Below are 18,086 nucleotides of genomic sequence, written 5' to 3' on the forward strand. Positions count from 1 at the left end.
AGGGTGCCGTGGGAGCCCAGGAGGCGAAACTCCACATATGACAGGCATGTCAGGGAAGACGCGGAATCTGTGGATTCGTGATCAGGTCCACAGAGAGGGCGCTTGGTCCGGGATGGTGTCCAGGGCCCTCGGTGAGCTGCGATTGGCCTTTCAGCGGAATCCGTGGGATACAGGGTGTGGGCTCCCATCTGGGAGGAGCCCGCATCACTAATCGGTGCAGGAGAATCGACCTCCAAGGAGCTGGCAGCCCATGTGGGGGGAGGATGGACTCGGCCACAGCCCGGTCCTGAGAAGAGCCCCAGGACAGGCTGGCAGGAGCAAGGGGCACTGGCTGGGTGCTCTAAGGGGCTCCTGCGGAAGGAGACCCCAGCACCTCTTCTTCCAGCCTAATGCACAGTGGACAGCAGCTCCTGGAGCTGCCACTCAGGGCTCCCCAGGAAAGAGCAGGGCGACCGCGCCCGCCCACTGGGGATCTCCTGGGGTTTGGCCAGGACACAGGAGGGAGGGACGGACGAGGGTCGGAGGGAGTTGCCTGCCAGGGGCGGCCCCGGCCGAGCTCAGCAGCTGAGGACAGCGCGTGTCCTGCCTGAGCTGGAGCAGAGGAGGGAGAGCTGAGACAGAGCAGCCGAGCCGGGCGAGCCCCTGAAGCCGCAGGTGACGTGTGACATTGGACCCGCTTCTGGCCGGTCCACTTCCCGAGTGTCTGGAATACCAGGAAGGTTTTGTAAAACAAATGCCATTGAGGGAAGGTTTTTGCAAAGTGAATCTGATTAGAAGGAAAGCGTTTGGAAAAGAAACCCCATTAAAAAGAGAGTTGTTGAAAACTGCGTCCAACTCAAAGAACGTGAATGGAGTCCTGTCGCGGGGCAAGGAAGGTGTAGTTAGAGGCAGGGGCCACCTGGGAGCCAGACCCCCAGGAGTGCAGCCCCCATCCCATGCTCCACGTCTGGCCACGTCCTCACTTAGCTTCTCAGAGGCACCGTGTCCCCGTGTGCTGTGTGGAGCGACGGCAGGGGCGACCGAGTTAACACGGGCGTGCTGAGAACAGGGACAGCGCGACTGCTCGAAGAGCCCCCTGGACGTCCCACGGGTGTCGTCTTTCCACTGACTGCGCGCGGTGTTGTCTGAGTCTCACGGTGGTCAGGCTCCAGCGGCAGACGTGGGTTTCGTCACAGTGCGTGCATCACACACCGGGAGTATCGGGGTCTCCCCTGTCCAGCGGCCCCAGCCCTGGGGTCGGGGAAGCAGGGGGAGGGGACACCAGGCTGCACTCAGGGGCTCTCCTTCTCCTCAGGCCATGGCGTCCCCCAGGTTCGAGGCATCGTGTCAGGCAGCGGCCCAGGATGGGGGAGGGTGCCCCGTGTGGGAAGAGGGGACAGGGCAGCTGCTGTTCGTGGACATCACCACCGGGCTCGGGCCGGTGCAGCCCACTCACGGGGGAGGTGCGGACCGTGGGCCTGAGTGAGTAGCGACTGGGGATCCCCGCAGGGAGGGGACTCGACCCCCTTTCCTGGTCATCAGGGTGGGGACCGTGTGTGAAGGCACGTCTGGTCCCCACACGCCTGGGGCCCTGGGTTGGGTGTGCCCTCCCATGTGGGTCACGGAGCTTCCCCTGACTTTGTCAGAAGAGAAAGCAGCCCACTAGTAGCCGCTGCAGCTGGTCACCGTGATGGCTGCAGGCAGGGCCGGCCGCCTCGGTAACGTCCTGGAGGAACGGTAGAGGCTGCTGTGGGGAGGGGATGCACAGGACGGCTGGCTCAGGAGGGGTCCCCTCTCAGTTGGGGAGCAGCTGACCCCCACCCAGGGAGAAGAGAAACACTTCCTCACCCCCCACGGCTCCTAACAGGCGCCACGGCAGGGTGGGGGTGGCACTGGCCAGTGGAGAGGCAGCCACGGGGGCCCCACCTGTCCCTCTGTGTTTCTCTAGGAAACCGCGTCGTCTGCGTGGCTCTGCGCCAGAAAGGGGCCTATGTGGGGGCAGCCGGCACCCGCCTCGGCTTCCTGGACTGGGAGACACAGTAGGTGCAGTGGGTGGCCTGGCTAGACAGGGACAAGCCCCACAACAGGTTCAACGACGGCAAGGTGGGCCCTGCCGGGAGGTGTGTGGCAGGTGGGCTTCTGGAAGGTCAGGTGTGGCCTTAGCCCACTGCGACCTGGGCCAGCTGGAGGCCAGTGGCAACCTGGGCAGTCCCACGCTCAGGGCAGGTGCCAGGGGCCAATCGGGCAGCTTTGGGCAACTGTTCCCCTTCATGGCAGGTGACCACTCGGACGTCCAGTGCATGCCGTGTGGTGCTGGGCGTCTCCAGACGAGAGTTGTCATTCCAGCGCGTTCTATCCAATTCCAAACCCCATCTTTTCACCCCATTATGCCTCCTGGGCTCCTGGCTATCTGCCCAGATGTGGCTTCGGCCAGCCCTGGAAATGTTAATCTCGTCGGCGTGTGGCATGGCCAAGGGCACCTTCCCTGAGGTGTCCACGTTCGTGAGAGTGCCCCGTGTGCCCTGGGTGTCCTGGGGTGGGATTCAGAGCCCCATGAGCACGGTCTGTGTCCTGGGGTGGGCTGCGGTGCTCGGGACTCCCAGGAGGGACCTCAGCCCCGAGGCGGAGGGGGCCGGGGAGGTCTCACACCTGGGGATGTGAGCGTGTGGGCACAGTTGAGCCGCCTGCAGACAATTTGCTGTAGAAAGCCTGGCTCTTTCCTGAGAAGACTGGGAGGAAACCTGCAGGTGGAGATGCTGGGCTGGGGCTGTGGCCGGGGGCACGGCTCAGCCTGCAAACAACCAGCAGTGACCAAACCGGCCAGGAGTGTGGTTCTCCCACCAGGTGGAAGGTGTGCGGAGTGTGCGCTGTGCACCACTGTGCGCCAGGTTCCCCAAGACCACCCAGGTCTGGGCACTCCCAGGCGGCTTGTGGAGTCAGCGTATTGTGGTGTGCTCGCAGCTAACATGGGGCTCAGGGCACCTGAGGACACGCAGCCGGGCCTCAGGGAGGACGGCAGGGTCAGGAGAAGCCACGTGCCACTGCCCTGTGCTCCCTGCCTCCCGCAAGGTCTGCAGAACACCCTCTTCCCAGCAATGAAGAGGCGGCCACACGCGTGTGGTGGTTCCTCCTGGGGAGCCCGTCAGGGACTCGGTGCCCAGGGTGTGTGTTGGGGACTGGTCACATGGGCGCCATCCACCCTGTATCTCCCAAACTTCAGGCGCCCAGAGAACGCCCGGGCACAAGATAAACCCATGGTTCGCACGGTGTGGGCACAGGGCCACTTACTGGTTAGGGAGACTTCATAGCAGTGTAAGAAGAGGCTCGGCAGCTGTAGGAGTGTCCCGGGCCACCGTGACAAGTGCTTATACACTGGGGGACTTAAAAAAACGGGAATGTATCCTCTGCCAGGTCTGGAGGCAGAAGTCTGAGATCCAGATATGGCAGGGCAGTGCTCCCTCCAGGGGCTCCAGGGGAGGATCCTTCCTGCCGCTTCAAGCTCCTGGTGGTTCCAGGTGTCCCTGGGCTTGTGGCTGCATCACTCCAGTCTCTGCCTCCGTCTTCATTTGGCTTTTCTTCTGTGTCTGTGTCTCTTCTGGTGTCTCTTAGGAGGACACTTGTCAGTGGATTTAGGGTCACCCTCCTCCAGGAAGACCTTGTCTTAATTACATCAGCACAGTCCCTATTTCCAAATAAGGTCCCATTCCCGGGTTCTGGGGTTCGGATGTGGATTTGTTTTTCAGGTCCCCCATTGTGCCACCGTAATGGTCCGGTTTTCTGACATTGGCAAAGGGTCCTTCCTGACCCCCTTCCTGAGGAGAGCAGTCCCAGGCCCATGATGTCCACCCTGCACAGAGCATCTTTCATTTCCTGGGGAGTGGCTGTAGTTTGGGGGTGGACAGGGCAGGGGGAAGGGTTCTGCTGGAGCCCTGGGGGCCACTCACTGACCTCCTGTCTTTCAGGCACCACGCCAGAGCCGTCCACCCCAAGACGGTGGGAGCGAGGGCAGGGCTCCGTGTACCTGCTCTGTGCTGACCACTCGGTGGTCAGACACCTGTGTGGGCTGGGCATCCCAAGTTGGCTGGACTGGTCCCTGGACCACAGCACCTTCTGCCACGTTGACAGCCTGGACTACTTCATGCCAGACCAGAGAGACAGAGATGGGCAGGCCCCGCAGAAGCTCAATGCCGGTGGCAGTGGGTGGGCCAAGGCTCAGTTGCTCCCCAAGGCCTGTCCTTGGGTCTGAGTGACCTGGGCTCAGAGCTTTAGGGCTGCACCTGCGTCTGCCTGCGAGGGTCACCTGGGGTCTAAATGTAGGGAAATCTTGTCCCTCAGGCATTCTCCAGTGTCCCATCCCCCACGCCCCAGGCCCACCTTAACATCAGAAGCAGCTTTTTCATGGTGTCTGTCTCACTTCTAAGTGCCCATGGGGAAGGATTATTTTATCGTTTTTTATCGAATTTTATAGGTTTTGTAAATATATATGACTGTTATGTGATGCATGATATATAAATCTGTACTGTGCACATTACCTATGCTTATACTGTAGCATATACTTTACAAAGAACATGGTTTTTTACATATGAGAATTTTATTTAATTATATGTATAACCACAGCGTGTTTTAACTCTCAAATAACAGAACATGGAGCTTACGAACTGCAGATCTCACCGTTGATAGGAATCCAGGCGGCAGGACAATTAAACCCTAACCACCAGGGCGCCCCCAGCTAATCCATCCTCAGGACACTCTGCAGGTCAACAGCCCAGTTTCTTCAACCAAAAACTGCAAGGAGGAAAAGATGGATGGAGACATAACAGAGAGTTACACAGCCAGCAGCATGCATGCCTGGGACTGAGGCCGGGGCCCCAGCTCAGCCAGCCTCAGTCTCCCAGTGGCCAGTGGCAGTTCCTGAGCCAACCTGGACACTGGCCCAAACAGGTGCAATAACTTTTTCAATTATGAGGCAATGGAGAGAAGTGAGAATCAAGACAAGTGTCTACTTATAACCAGCTATAATTTATGACTCAAGACAGAATCCAGCCCAACCAAGCTGTAATAATTAAAATGTGTGTGTTTGTGTATGTTAAGGGCTGCTTGGTGTGTAGTGTGTGTGGTGCGTGTGTTTCTGTGTGGTGTCTGTGGTGTGCGTGATGTGTGTGCTGTGTGTGGAGTGTGTGTTGTGCGTGGAGTGTGTGGTGTGCATGGTATATGTGGAGTGTGTGCGTGCGTTATGTGGGTGGTGTGTGGGTTGTGTGGAGTGTGTGGTGTGTTTGGAGTGTGTGGTGTGTGTGGAGTGTGTGTGTGCATTATGTGAGTCGTGTGTGGGGTGTGTGTAGTGTGTGGGGTGTGTGTTTATGTGTGGTGTGTGTGGAGTGTGTAGTGTGTGGTGTGTGTGTGTTTATTTATGGTGTGGTGTGTGTGTTTGTTTCTGTGTGTGGTGACGTTTTACTGAAGCCTCTCCCACACTCTCTACTCTTGACATTTGTAATTCTTGAGATTCTTACCCCCACAGATAACTTGCCTGTGTCCTCTGGATTCACTTTTTGGCCTGTTCTGGATTCTTGTTCCATCTCACTCTCTCTAGAACTCCCCACTTGGCCTTTGGGTGGGCTGGAAAATGTGCTTGAAATCCTCCTCTGCCTTGTTCTTTTATATAAGAGGTTGAAGCCTTCTTCGACCTCTTGACCTTCGCCCTCGTCTTTCCAGCTGTGTGGATCAGAACGTTGCTCCTCCGGATTCTGACCAACTGGATAGAGATTGCCTGGCTGGAGATGTTCTCTTGCAGATGTCGCTGGGAAGGTCTGAGAGGAGTAATCGCGTTTCACATGTTTCCTGATGCCTTTCTGATTGGAGAAGGCCAGAGGGCTTGAAGAACATGGGTGGATCTCTGGCTTCGGTTCTGCTGAAAGAGGAAGTTTTTGGTCAGGGGAGGTGTAGACAACACTGTCTGGGCCATCTGCTCTGTCGTATGGTAAGGCCTGCTCCACTAATCATTCCTCATGCGTTAATGCCTGCTGTCTCCCACTGAGTGCTCCTTTACAGTCTATTCTCCATTCCATTATTGTTCACTACACCTTCCTCCGAAATCCAGAAAACCCACATCAAAGGCCTTGTCTGTGTATCAGCCAAACTTGGGACGTTCAGTACCATCAGAGGCAGCTTCAGTCCTTATACAGAAGGAACAGCAGTGACTTTCCCCCACACACTACAAGTGTCTTCTGAGTCATATCATATCCTCTTCTCCCCCGATTCCCTGGGCACGTTTCCTGATAGAGCATCTGCAGCTATTTTATTCTACTGAGATATAATAACACTCTGGATTACTTAGATGGTGATAGAGTCCAGACGTGCTGTCCCCCCAAAACTCATGTGAAAATCTGATCCCCAATATGGCAGTGTTGGGAGCTGTTAGAGTCATGGGGGCAGATCCCCCATGAATGGATTAATGCTGTACCTGGGGGGTGGCAGTAGTGAGTGAGTTCTCACTCTACTAGTTTCCAGAAGAGCTGGTTGTTTAAAAGACCCTGACACCTCCCCTCTCTCTCTCTTGCTTCTTCTTGCTGCTTGTACCCGCCAACTGCCTGCCACTTTCCACCATGAGTAGAAGTAGCCTGAGGTTCATGCCAGATGCAGCTGTCCCAGAATCATAAGCCAAATAAACCTCTGTTCTTTATAAATTACCCAGTCTCAGGTATTGTGTTATAGCAACATGAAAAGGGACTAATACTGATGGACTCATACTTAGTGACTTTTCTTATGAGGGGAAAGGGATCTATTAAGTCAGGAGAGACTTCGTCTGGAGATGCACAAATGTGGAAGGCAGTGTAGAGTAGTGGTTAAAGAGCATGTGTGAACAAATCTGAATTTGAGTTTCCTCTTTGTAAAGACATTTAATTGAGGACTCTTCTGTACCTGTGTCTCCATCAGGAAGTGGAATTCAGAGTGGTCCAGGCCCCCTTGAGTAAAGGACTCTGGTTCCTGCTGTCTAAACTAGATTACGGATTGCTTCTCTCTCAGTGCCCACGAATCATAAAATGAAAATATGTCCTTCCTTGGGCGACACACCAAATATTCCTACTTGAGTTATTTCATTCTGTCTTAGCCCATTTCAAATTTAATAAGAAGTTCTTTTAAATATATCCCTAATCAGACTTCTTACCTCCTGACTCCCACCTTTATCCAATGCACCATCCTCTCTTACCTGGAGACTGATGTGGCCTCTAAGGGGATTACCCACTGCAGATATTTTTCTGAAAATTAACCAAAAATCCACAATCTTTTACATCTCAGGAAAATCCCCGGTGTCTTGGCCGGAATCATGGGCACTACATGTCCAGGCTTCTGTGTCTCTCTGACCTCTGCTCCCTTCTCTGCTTCCTTCACCTGGTGGTCTCAGCCATTCCACCCACACCCTCACTCTCTCCTGCCTCAGGGCTGTTGCACAAGCAGCTCCCTCTGCCTGGAGTCTTTTGCCCACAACTCTGCACCTCTCAAGTGTTATGTCCTGAGAGGACCCTTCCCTGATGACCGTCCCCTGTCACACCCTCCTTCCCCTCATGATGATCTCTAGGCACTTTTCCAGATTAGTTTTCTTGAAAGCACGAATCACTGTCTGATATGCACATGCCTGTGTGTGTCTGCGTGTTTCCCTAATTCACGTGTCAGCTGCTCAAGGGCACTTATTCTGATCATCTTGTTCTGTCTGTATTTCTTGTTCCTGGGACATTGTCTGTTACAGAGTAGGAATTCACATGACGACTAATTGAAAGAATGACTGAATGAAAAGCAACATATGCATGTTATTTAGAAATATGGAAGAAATTGAGTAATACTAAAAAGAGCCAGAAGAAACTACCTTGATGAAAGAGCTGGTAGGTGCTTGAGACTTGTTCTTTCTCTCTAACCCTGTCAGGACTATATGTTGTTATATATTTCGCATATAAAGTAGTTAACAAATAAAATCAAAGCAAAAAGGTTAAATTATAAATCGTCCCTAAGAGTCAAAGGCAAATGAAATGAATCCTTAATTTCAGAAGCACCTGATTTGGAATTTTTCTGACTTTAGACTGCATTTTACTCTACTTACGAGTTGAACCATGAAAATTCCCAAGGAGAATTCTTTCTTTTCTGTCCTTTTAAAGAATAATAGTGGTACCCACCTCTCTCTGCCGTGAGCTCGTCCTTCGGCTCCCTGTCGCAGATGATACCCAGCTCCTGGCCATATTCGTCCCCATACCAGACCAGCAGTTCACAGCCCGGCTTGATGACCTGACAAGTTTGATAGAAGATCTGCCCGTGGTACTGAATGGCCACCAGGTTCTGCTCCTCATCATCCCGGGCGCAGTTCACGTACCTGGGGTTGAGGCAGACAAAGGGACAGAAAATAACAGGCAGTGAGTCTCCACTACCCGACAGGGCCATGTTGGGCTTGTCACCAGATGGTCAGGGCCCCCATGCTGTGACGGCCCATGCCGTTACCCTCCTCCAGGAACCTGCTGTTCATACCTAAGCCTCTTTCTCCAAGTCCTGCTTACGGTCCTCATCCTGCCTGGAATGCTTTCCCCCCCTTGACTAATTAACCATTCTTCAAAGCCCCATTCCAGACTTACTTCCACCTTGCTTGGCTATAAAACACTGACTTCTCACTTCTCTAAACTCTAAATCAATTTCTACATATAACACAGAATTTGGTGTGTGATCAATCACGTACTCTGCTTCTGCATTAGCACACGTCATTCTATACTCAGCCCACGTCTATCTTCTTTTGAGAGACCTTTCTCTAATCTCCCATAGTTTACCTAGGTGCCATTCACCTGCCTCCCTGGGTTCCCATAGAAACTTAGAGGTCCCTTTATCTTAGCATGATAACACAGAATAATAACAGCATCTTCATATTCTTATCTTCTAATAAAATGAGAGCCCCTCATGGAAAGAGCTGGTCCATGCAGCACAGAGGCCCGTGACCACCCTGCAGCTCACTTCTCAGGCTTCAGGTTTAATTTCACTGAAGCTGCCAAGATTTCTGCCCTCACTGATTAGAGGTCCCTTGTTTTATTTTGTCTTGGCCTTGTGTACTTCTCCTGTAATCAAATGTTTCACATCTGCCCGTGATAGTCCTCCACGAGGGCATGGGTTGTGTGATCTGTTCATGTGATGTACTCCATTTTCTAAACTAGAATATAGTAAGTGCTTAATAAATGCTGATTAGATAAATTAAAGTACGAATCCAGCGTCCCCAATGAATCTAGGCTCCTCAGGGTTAACCCTGGTGCCCCAATTTTGGCTATCATAGAGATTTAGGTTTTTCATTAAAAAATGGTAATATTTATATTTTATCTCTTTCTTCCTAGATGTTCATAATATGAAAGAACATTGTAAGGGGAGCAGAGAGTGTGAAAAGCATTGAGGGAGGCATGCTGAGGAGGAAAGAAGCCGAGCTTGAGAGAGATGAGTGTCCTTGCTGGAACCCGAAACCTATTGGCCTTACCTCATCCAGTTGGCCCGAGATTTGTCCTTTCCATCCACATACTCATAGCGGTTTCTCCCCTTGCTGATCTGAGTTTCAGAAAAATAAGTTAGTCTTTCTGGGGGTTGAGGGGCGGGTAATAATCAGAAGAATGATTTTATTCTACTGTCATCAACGCATTTTGAGCCTGCATGGATTCAGCCGCCAATGGCGACACATGCTGCGCTCCTCGGCCTCATCTACACGTCAGAGTTGGTTTGTCCAGTCAGAGCTGAGGCCCCATAGGGAGAATGCACTTTTTTGTCTCTGTGCCACTTTTCTCCCGCTCACCGTCTGACCTTTAAATAGTAGTTCCAGGTTCATGCAAAGACCACTAAGTACACAGAGCTAACCATGTTGTCACTATCCATGTGCTAGCATGTAGAAGGGGATGTCCAGCATGTAGAAGGGGATGCCACCAAAGGCACAGAAGGGATGTAGGAAGCCAGAAGACGGGGTAAGATAGGCCCTTCTCACCTCCCAGGAGTAGCCAGTGTTGGCTGACTGTACATCTTCTTTGATCTGGCCCTCATAGGGGCCAAAGTGCAGACCCAACGGCAGATCGGATGCCTCATTCCATACTCCAAGCCCGGCCTCGGGGATGCCCGACGGTCCAATTCTCAGCCCAGGGGGCAAAGTGAGGTCTGAGCGGTTGGGATGCCCCATGGCTACTTCATTGTCTTTTACAAATGTAGGGGGTCCATGAGCCGGACAGCTATCGATGAAGATGTTCTGGCAATGCTCACAAACTGGAGGCGAGAGCAGCAGGGATTAGGAAAAGTATAGTGCATGTACCTGGATATGAAGAGCTTCAGAAAGAGCCCAGCACTTACATAATTTAGCCTCAATCCTGTACTCCAAGCCACCAGAGTAAACGAATGATTTGGGGTCAAACGACAAGATGACATTATTGTACCAGGACATAGCCTTCTCCATGAGTGGGCCAAAAGGGTCACTTACATAAGTAGTCATCATCTTCAGGCTCTTCGACCTCTTCGTATGTACGACCCTTTCTTTCTCGCAGGCTATACGTCTTCGCTTCAGTTTCCTCACTCCTGAGTTCTAAGTTGGAGAAGAGTAGGTGAGTGAACTTAGGAGTCTGGAGTGTTTGTACCCGTTTCATCAGAAAATGTGAAATCTCCTACCATCAAATTATCGTCTATCCTTCTACATACTCTGGCTCCCCACCCCTTCACTACCTCTTACCTATTATTTCAGAGAGACTAAGACTCCACACCCATACTGACTACAGGTGCATAATTCAATTTTCGTTTCTGGATTCCCAGGATCAGGTTTAACCTCCCAAACTTTCTACTCACAAGACAGTTAATTCATGCATTTATTTATTCACAAAATATGTGTTGAGGCTGCATTACATATTAGGCTTTGAACAAAGGCGTGGATATACAATAAGAAAACGTGGTCTCTCTTATCACAGATGGATTTATTGGACACCTTGCATGTATCAGGTCTTTTATATTTAATTTAATGCTTTTAAGCCATATATGAGCTATATGTGTTTATCTTCATTATACAGATTAGCATTAAGGAGCTCAGAGAATTTATAATGTCTGCCCAAGGCGCTAATGATTCTGCATGGGTTATAACCCAAGTGTGTGACTTCAGAGTTGGTGTTTGTTCTTACATGTTATTCAATACTACATCTAACTTCTGGTCTCAGCTTAGTCCAGGTTAAGCCCAGGCCTATCGAAAGGCTACCCCACATATCTAGACCATACTCATCGACCTTTCTAAAGGACCTAGAGGAACTAAAGTCCCCAAATTATTTTCTCTTACCCAATTTTTGTCCAGAGGGCAGTCCAGAGGTACTTGCTTCTGCAGGAGGGGACACTCGGTTCTGGGCCTTCTCTGAGTCACTTGTGTTTAGTAAATCTGTTGTTTCTGACAATTTCTTCACTCTAGATTCAATACTTGAAGGTGCCCTGGACATTTCCTTTAATGTGAGAGTCACATATTAAAAGACAACATAGATTTCTTGAGTTCCTTAGGGCTTGCAACCTGTTTTCACATATATGACTTTAGTTAATGGTTCAACAATCCCTGGAAAATCCTGGAGTGTCTGAATACCAGAGAGAAAGGGAAAGGCCTGAGGGGGTAGTCAACCCAGGACTAGAACTCATGTCTGAAGGCTCTTTTCCTTCAACTTTCTAAATATAAGTGAGAGTGAGGGAGGGAGAATACTTTGGAAGACAAGCTGGAGACTCAACAAGGTCTGTGAAGGAAGGAGGTAGGGGCTTATAGAGAAAAAGAGGGGATCTTCTATGAACTAGTAGACATATGATGGAAGGAGAAATGTAGAAAAGCACAGAGGGTACAAAACACATCTGGAAAATGAACAGTGAGTTTGGGAAGAGAAGAAACAGTTGGCATAAGTGTATCTAGACAACTAAGAAAGTGATGCTAAGAGTTGCAAACTGCCATATCCTGGAAGGAATATTTAACTTTGGGATTGAATTAACTGATTCCTGTACCAATTCTGCTTAAGTAAGGGTGTACCATTAGCTAATTCTATTCAGTTTCCCAATCTATAAATTGGCATCCATTCTAATTCTTAATGGTATAGTGAACATGAAATGTAATAATGTTCACCAAGTGTTTTGTGAGGCCTTAAACACAGTACAAACATGAGATGAGTAATTTCTCTTATAGTCCTGACATCGATTTACCTCCTCAACCATCTCTACAGTTGAAATCTGATTCAAAGATATTATCTTCAGCACTTCTTGACCCTGTTACATCTATTCTAATTTGTAAAATTTGGAATCGTTTAGAAAACATTCAGGGGCCGTCAGGGGCTCTCAGCTGGGCCTGGGACTCCTGAGAAAAATCAGGTCTGGACCGCGCTCTCAAAGAGCTCCCAAGACAGAGGCAGCAGGCTCAATAAATGATTTGAATCAGCATGAGATCTGCTTAATTCGGGCCCGGAGGAACGAGCAGTTACTTCTTCCTACAGGGAGGAGCGTTTAAAATCAGTACCAGGATACATTTCTTCTGGACAGTGTAGCATACATGAAGTGCTAAGTCATTTTCCTATCTGTTGATTCTCAGTCAAACCTCAAACTTCTCAGGGCTAGGAGCAGCTTTCTCACATCTGAATGGGTCCCTTATGAGAGAGTAGGAACTATCTCCGTCTTCATCTGGGACCGTGCACAGAAGAAATTGACTGTGTATTTGCAAGCTTCCCTTAGAGGGTCTTAGCATATCTCTCACTTAGCACAGCAGAGAAGAATTAGGTTGAAATAACCAGTCAGATGAATAATGTAGAGGTGTCCGGATAAGGCAGCATGAACTTGATAGAACATGAAAGTTCGAATGAGCTTGTAAGTACTTTAGAGAAGGAAGGAGTACTGGATTAGACTGAACCACTACTCACTGTGATCTCAGGCATATAAGCAAACATTTCTGTACCTCAGTTTTCTCATCCACAAAATGCTTATGCTTATAGTACCAACTTCATAGGATTGTTGTGAGTGTTTGAGTGAGTTTATTCATACAAAATGCTCAAAATAACGTCTGATATATTGCAAAAATAAACAAGTGGTGGTGGTTATTGTTGCTCTTATTAACTCTTAAAATGATGATATCAGACACTGTGCTAAAGTGATCAGACAAGGGAGGCAGCAGTCCCAGGATACTCTGCACGTTCTCCTTCTCGCATGTGTGTTTGGATCTTCCATGAGGAAGATTGTCTTAATAATAGGATTTTTCAGGTACTCACCGTCCGTTGTTTACGCTTTTCCACTCTGAAAGCCGCCCGATGAGGTTTGACTAAAAGGTCATGAGAAATCAGTGTTTTAGTTGGTAAATATTTTTAAGCTCAGAAGATTCTCATTAGGGACATAGAATTCTGAACCAGAGAGGGACAAATGAAACCAAACCAAACCAATCCTTATCTCCCCTTCATCTTGTGTTCACAAAGTATCTATTACATTTATTTTTAAAAAATGAATTAGCTTAACTTTCATGAAAAAAAAACCCTGAACGAAACCACACAGTGGAGGACAGGTCAGTCTCTTCAAGAGATGGTATTGGGAAAACTGGATCGCCACATGCAAAAGAATGGAGATGGACCCTTATCTTCCACTACATACAAATATCACGTCAAAATAGATTAAAGACCTTAATGTAACACCCAAAAGTATAAAACTCCCAAGAAGAAGACATGGGGGAAAGCTTCAAGAAATTGAATTTGGCCGTGATTTCTTGGAAATGACACCAAAAGCATAAGTGACAAAAGCAAAAGTAGACAGAGGACTACATAAAACTTAAAATCTTCTGAGGACCCAAGGAGACAATCAATGGAGTGAAAAGGCCACCTACAGTATGAGAGAAAGTAGTTACAATCCATATATCTGATAAGGAGTTAATACCTAGAATACATAATGAGCTCCTACAACTCAACAACAAAAACACAACCCAGTTAAAAACTGGGTGCTATGACTGGACTTTTTTCCTCCAAAATTCGTATGTTGAAACCCTAATTCCTGGTGTGATAATATTTGGAGATGGAGCTTTAGGGAAGTAATTAGGGTTAGATGAGTTCATGAGGGTGCGGCCCTCATGACGGGATTAGTGCTTTTATAAGGAGAGGAAGAGAGAGATTCCCCCCAAGAGGTGGAAGCACCCTAAATATCCATCGACAAATGAACGGATAAAGAAAATGTGGTATATAAATACAATGGAATACTATTTAGCCTTATAAAATAAAGAAACCCTGTCACATGCTACCACACGGATAAATCGTGAAGACATTTTGCTAAGTTAAATAAGCCAGTCACTTTAAGACAAATATGGCATGGTTCACTTACATGAGGTATCTAAAGTAATCGAATTCCTAGGAACAAAGTAGAATTGTTGCCAAGAACTGGGGCAGGAGGAAATGGGGTGTTGTTGCTCAATGGGTATAGTTTTAGTCATGCAAGATGAAAACGTTCTAGCAGTTTCTTGCACATCACTGTGTATATAGTTAACGATATCACACACTCAAAAATTGTTAGGAGGGTAAGTTTCTGTTATGTGATTTCTTACCACAATAAGAAACAATAAATTGATGTGTGACAAACCATGGGGTTAGTCATGTCTTCTTCCAAGACACTTGATCCAATAACTGAACTATTAGGAGATTAGGGTTAGAAAGCTTTTTGGTGGATTTACAGTTCAATTCAGGTTTAGTTAATTGTCCGCTGATTAATTAAAAATGTTTAGCAAAAACAGTCTTTTTTTTTTATTATTACTTGAAAGAATGATAGACTTTAAACATATAGAAAAGTATGGGGAATAGTGCTGGGAAAACCTACAAATCCATCACCATGCAGTCCCATTTGAACATTCTGCCACAGCTGCTTCAGATGTTTTTATCTCTACTTTTTATTTCAAAATTCAAACATAAAAATAAAACAAACAAAAAAGCTAACTATGACGCAGTGAAGCCACCCGCCAGCCCTTCCTCCTTCTCTTGTGATAATACTTCTGAGTTTGGTATTTCTTACTCACATTCAGATTTTTATACTTTTAGCACTTATTACTGTATCTGTAAATAAAATGTGTAAATATTTTACAGGTTTAAAACCTTTATATGAACAGCCTCTTACTGTATATACTGTTTTGCACCTTGCTTGACGGTTGAACATTTATGTTTTTGAGAGAACATGGTCTCCTTTGTTAACTCCTGAGATACAGCTGAGACATCAACCCAGGCTGGTTTCAGGAGGTCACCTCTAATTCCTCCTGGCCTCTCACCTTTCTGCCTAGGTGTCCATTCTTCATCGGAATCCGCAGGGTCATCCACATGGAGTTTGGCCTGCCTTCGGTGACACATGGAAGCTGGTCGAGGGGCTCTGCGACCTGGAAAGAAGCCAAATCTTTGTCCAAAAAGGGAAGAGGTGGGAGGAGGAACAAAGGGTGTGGCAATGGAAAGCACCACAAAGCCGTTGTGGCTCAGCGCGTGCTGGGAGAGTCTTGAACAAGGTCAAGATGTGAGCTCTGCATGACTAGTGCCGACACTCAGCCGTGCACTGAAAAAAAAAAAAAAAAGAAAAAAAAAAAAAGAAAGAGAAGAAGAACAAAATTTCCCCTCCAGATTTGTCTCCGTGCAGAAGGGAACTGTAGACAGATGCAGCTGCCTAAGAGAGAGCCAAAATAATACGGGGACAGACCTGTTTTATATTTCCCAGGCCGGTCCGCAACCAGCACTTGCAGTTACCTAAATGAATCAGCGCATTATAGTTCCTTTTCACATTCCTATAGCGAATTTTCTCCCATTTTCCCATCTCTACCCATTCTTCCTTGGAGAATTATATGGAAATGTCTTTGAAAGCATCTTAGCCTAGAGAAAATAACATAGTTCATCAGTGATTTACTGCACACGTCACAACATCGAGTGGGGCCTTTTTTCTGCCCTGTAATCGTAACAAGCAGAACACAGCCTGGGGTCTTGGGGTGGTCTCTGTGAAACAAGGATAAAGACGTTCGTTACCTCCCTCCCCAGATTGTGTCCTGTTTGAAAGAACACAGCATCTGCCTTGCTCTCCCCTGACACAGAGAGTTCGATTCTAGTGACCTTTTCTCCCCCATGTCCCAGACAGGACCAATTGTCCCCATTGCATGCACATTCACAGCCAGGGTTGCACAGAGGTGCAGGCCACTAGTCTGCAGCCCACCAGACACCAGCTCCTTGTCACTAGGTCCCCCTCTCTGCATCCTTCCTACCAATCCTGCTTGGAGCCCAGCTTGACTTTTCCTACCTCGCACTGTGGGCTTCCGCCCTGTTCTCCCTGCATCTCCCTCAGGGTTCTCCTCTGGGGACCTGTTGGAGCTCATGGTGCTGGGACAAGCCGGCAGGCCCTGCTCCACCTCCAAGGCTGGGAAGGGCCCCTGAGTCTCCCGGCTGCAAGGCCAAGGCTCCTGTGGAAAGAGAGGGTGCTGAGAGGGGGCCACAGCCCAGACCACTGCCCACAACCAGGCTCTGTCTTCTCCACTTGGCCGGGGTGTCCAGACCAGGAAGATGTGAGGACCCTGCAAGGACTGGAGGGTGCTGGGGAGGTCTGGGGGCTATTGACGGGATGGGGGGGGTCTCCACTGGCCACGACAGACCACCTAATGTAAGCTGTTTTGTTTCGGTTCCCCTGCAGCTTGACGCATCTGAGGAAGGGTGGCAAAGGTGCCTGAGGGTCAAGGCTTAGGTGTCTTCGAGGGGAGTCCTGAGATGTGAGGGCCAGGGGAGTCCCATGGAGACCTTGAGGTCCCCTGACTGGTGGGACTCGGGTTACACTGACCAGCAGAGTTCTGCTCCAGAGAGAAGAAATGAACATTTCTCATAGGAAGGATTCTGGGATCTCCACCTGGAGATTCTGGAAAACTCTGGGAGTAAAGCAGTCTGGATCTCTAAGGAGCAGCAATCCCTCAGGCTGAGGAGATTTGGTGTCTCCAAGGCCAGTGAGATTTGGGGTCTCTCAGGCTGAGGTTCTGGGGGTTTCTGAGGTCGAGGGGATTTGGGGTCTCTCAGGCTGATAGTATTTGGGGTTTTTCAGGACAAGGTTTTGGGTCTTTCATGCCGAAGAGATTTGGGATGCTCAGGTTGAGAGGCTTTGGGATTCATCAGGTAAAGGGAATTTTGGAACCCTCAGGATGAAAGGATTGGGCATTTTTGAGGATGAGGAAACTCGGGGTCTCTCAGGCTAAGGAAATTTGAGGTCTCTCATTAGGGGGCTTTAGGTTCTCTGACACTGACGATATTTGGGGGTCTTTGTAGCTGAAGGACGTTTCCAGGCTGAGTAGGATCTCTGAGGTTGGGGAAATTTGGTCTCTCTGTGGCTGTGGTATTTAGGGTTTCCCAGGCTGAGGGGTTTGGGGTACCTTAGGCTGAGGGGAGTTGTGATTCCTCAGGCTTAGGGTATTTGGGCTCTACGTATTAGGGGACTTGGCGTTCCTGTGGGTGAAGGGATGTGAGGTCCCTCCAGGTTAGCAGATTCCAGGCCTCTTGGAGATAAGGGATCTGGGGTTTCCCGGGCTGAAACCTGAAGGTCTCGGGCTGAAGGTTTATAAGGGTTTCTTACAGCACGACAACGACTTCCCGAGTTCTTGTCAGTCTCTCCAGCTTTCTCCTGCCGCCCTGCCCATCCTGGCCCCGGTGCCTGCTCGGATCCTCTCGGGAGGTGAGACATCGAAGTTGGCGAAGCAGCCGTCTGTGCCAGCTGGTAGGGCAGAAACCGGCAATCGGAGCTGCAACCAATGAGCGATCAGGAAGGTATAAAGGGGCGGGGAGTAGGGCAGAACCATGCCTGTCAGTCACAGGCATCACTCAGTTCTAGTCTCGGGCGTCAGGGCGGGACCTGGTCTTTCTCGTCGCATGGAAGAACCCGCCCACCTGTCGTGCGTGTGTGTGCGTCAGTCAGGAAGCGTGGCATGGTCAGAACGGCCTCGCGATCGTGACGTGCCGGGTGGGCTTGTCATGAGCCGAACCCGGCTCTCTGCACTAGAGTCGGTCTGCCCCGCGGTCCTGCCCACAGAGGATCTCAGTCGGGGTCGTGCAGTGTGTTCAGCACTCAGGATCACTGTGAGGGCCGTGGTTTCCCTGGCG

The 18,086-nt window shown here is 49.3% G+C and overlaps 1 protein-coding gene across 1 annotated transcript; it reads right to left on the reverse strand.

Annotated features, from left to right (window-relative positions):
• Nucleotides 1–4,753: 4,753 nt before the first annotated feature.
• Nucleotides 4,754–17,785, reverse strand: LOC134368631 (histone-lysine N-methyltransferase PRDM9-like). Its single transcript, XM_063085053.1, has 10 exons — nucleotides 17,633–17,785; nucleotides 16,252–16,411; nucleotides 15,248–15,369; nucleotides 11,285–11,441; nucleotides 10,448–10,549; nucleotides 9,965–10,236; nucleotides 9,470–9,537; nucleotides 8,142–8,335; nucleotides 5,669–5,881; nucleotides 4,754–4,764 (listed from the first exon to the last, which is right to left on the reverse strand). Exons 1-10 carry the CDS (start codon nucleotides 17,783–17,785, stop codon nucleotides 4,754–4,756), a joined length of 1,452 nt encoding a protein of 483 aa, XP_062941123.1.
• Nucleotides 17,786–18,086: the final 301 nt, after the last annotated feature.

This window comes from Cynocephalus volans, chromosome X, assembly GCF_027409185.1.
Source record: "Cynocephalus volans isolate mCynVol1 chromosome X, mCynVol1.pri, whole genome shotgun sequence".
NCBI lineage: Eukaryota > Metazoa > Chordata > Mammalia > Dermoptera > Cynocephalidae > Cynocephalus > Cynocephalus volans.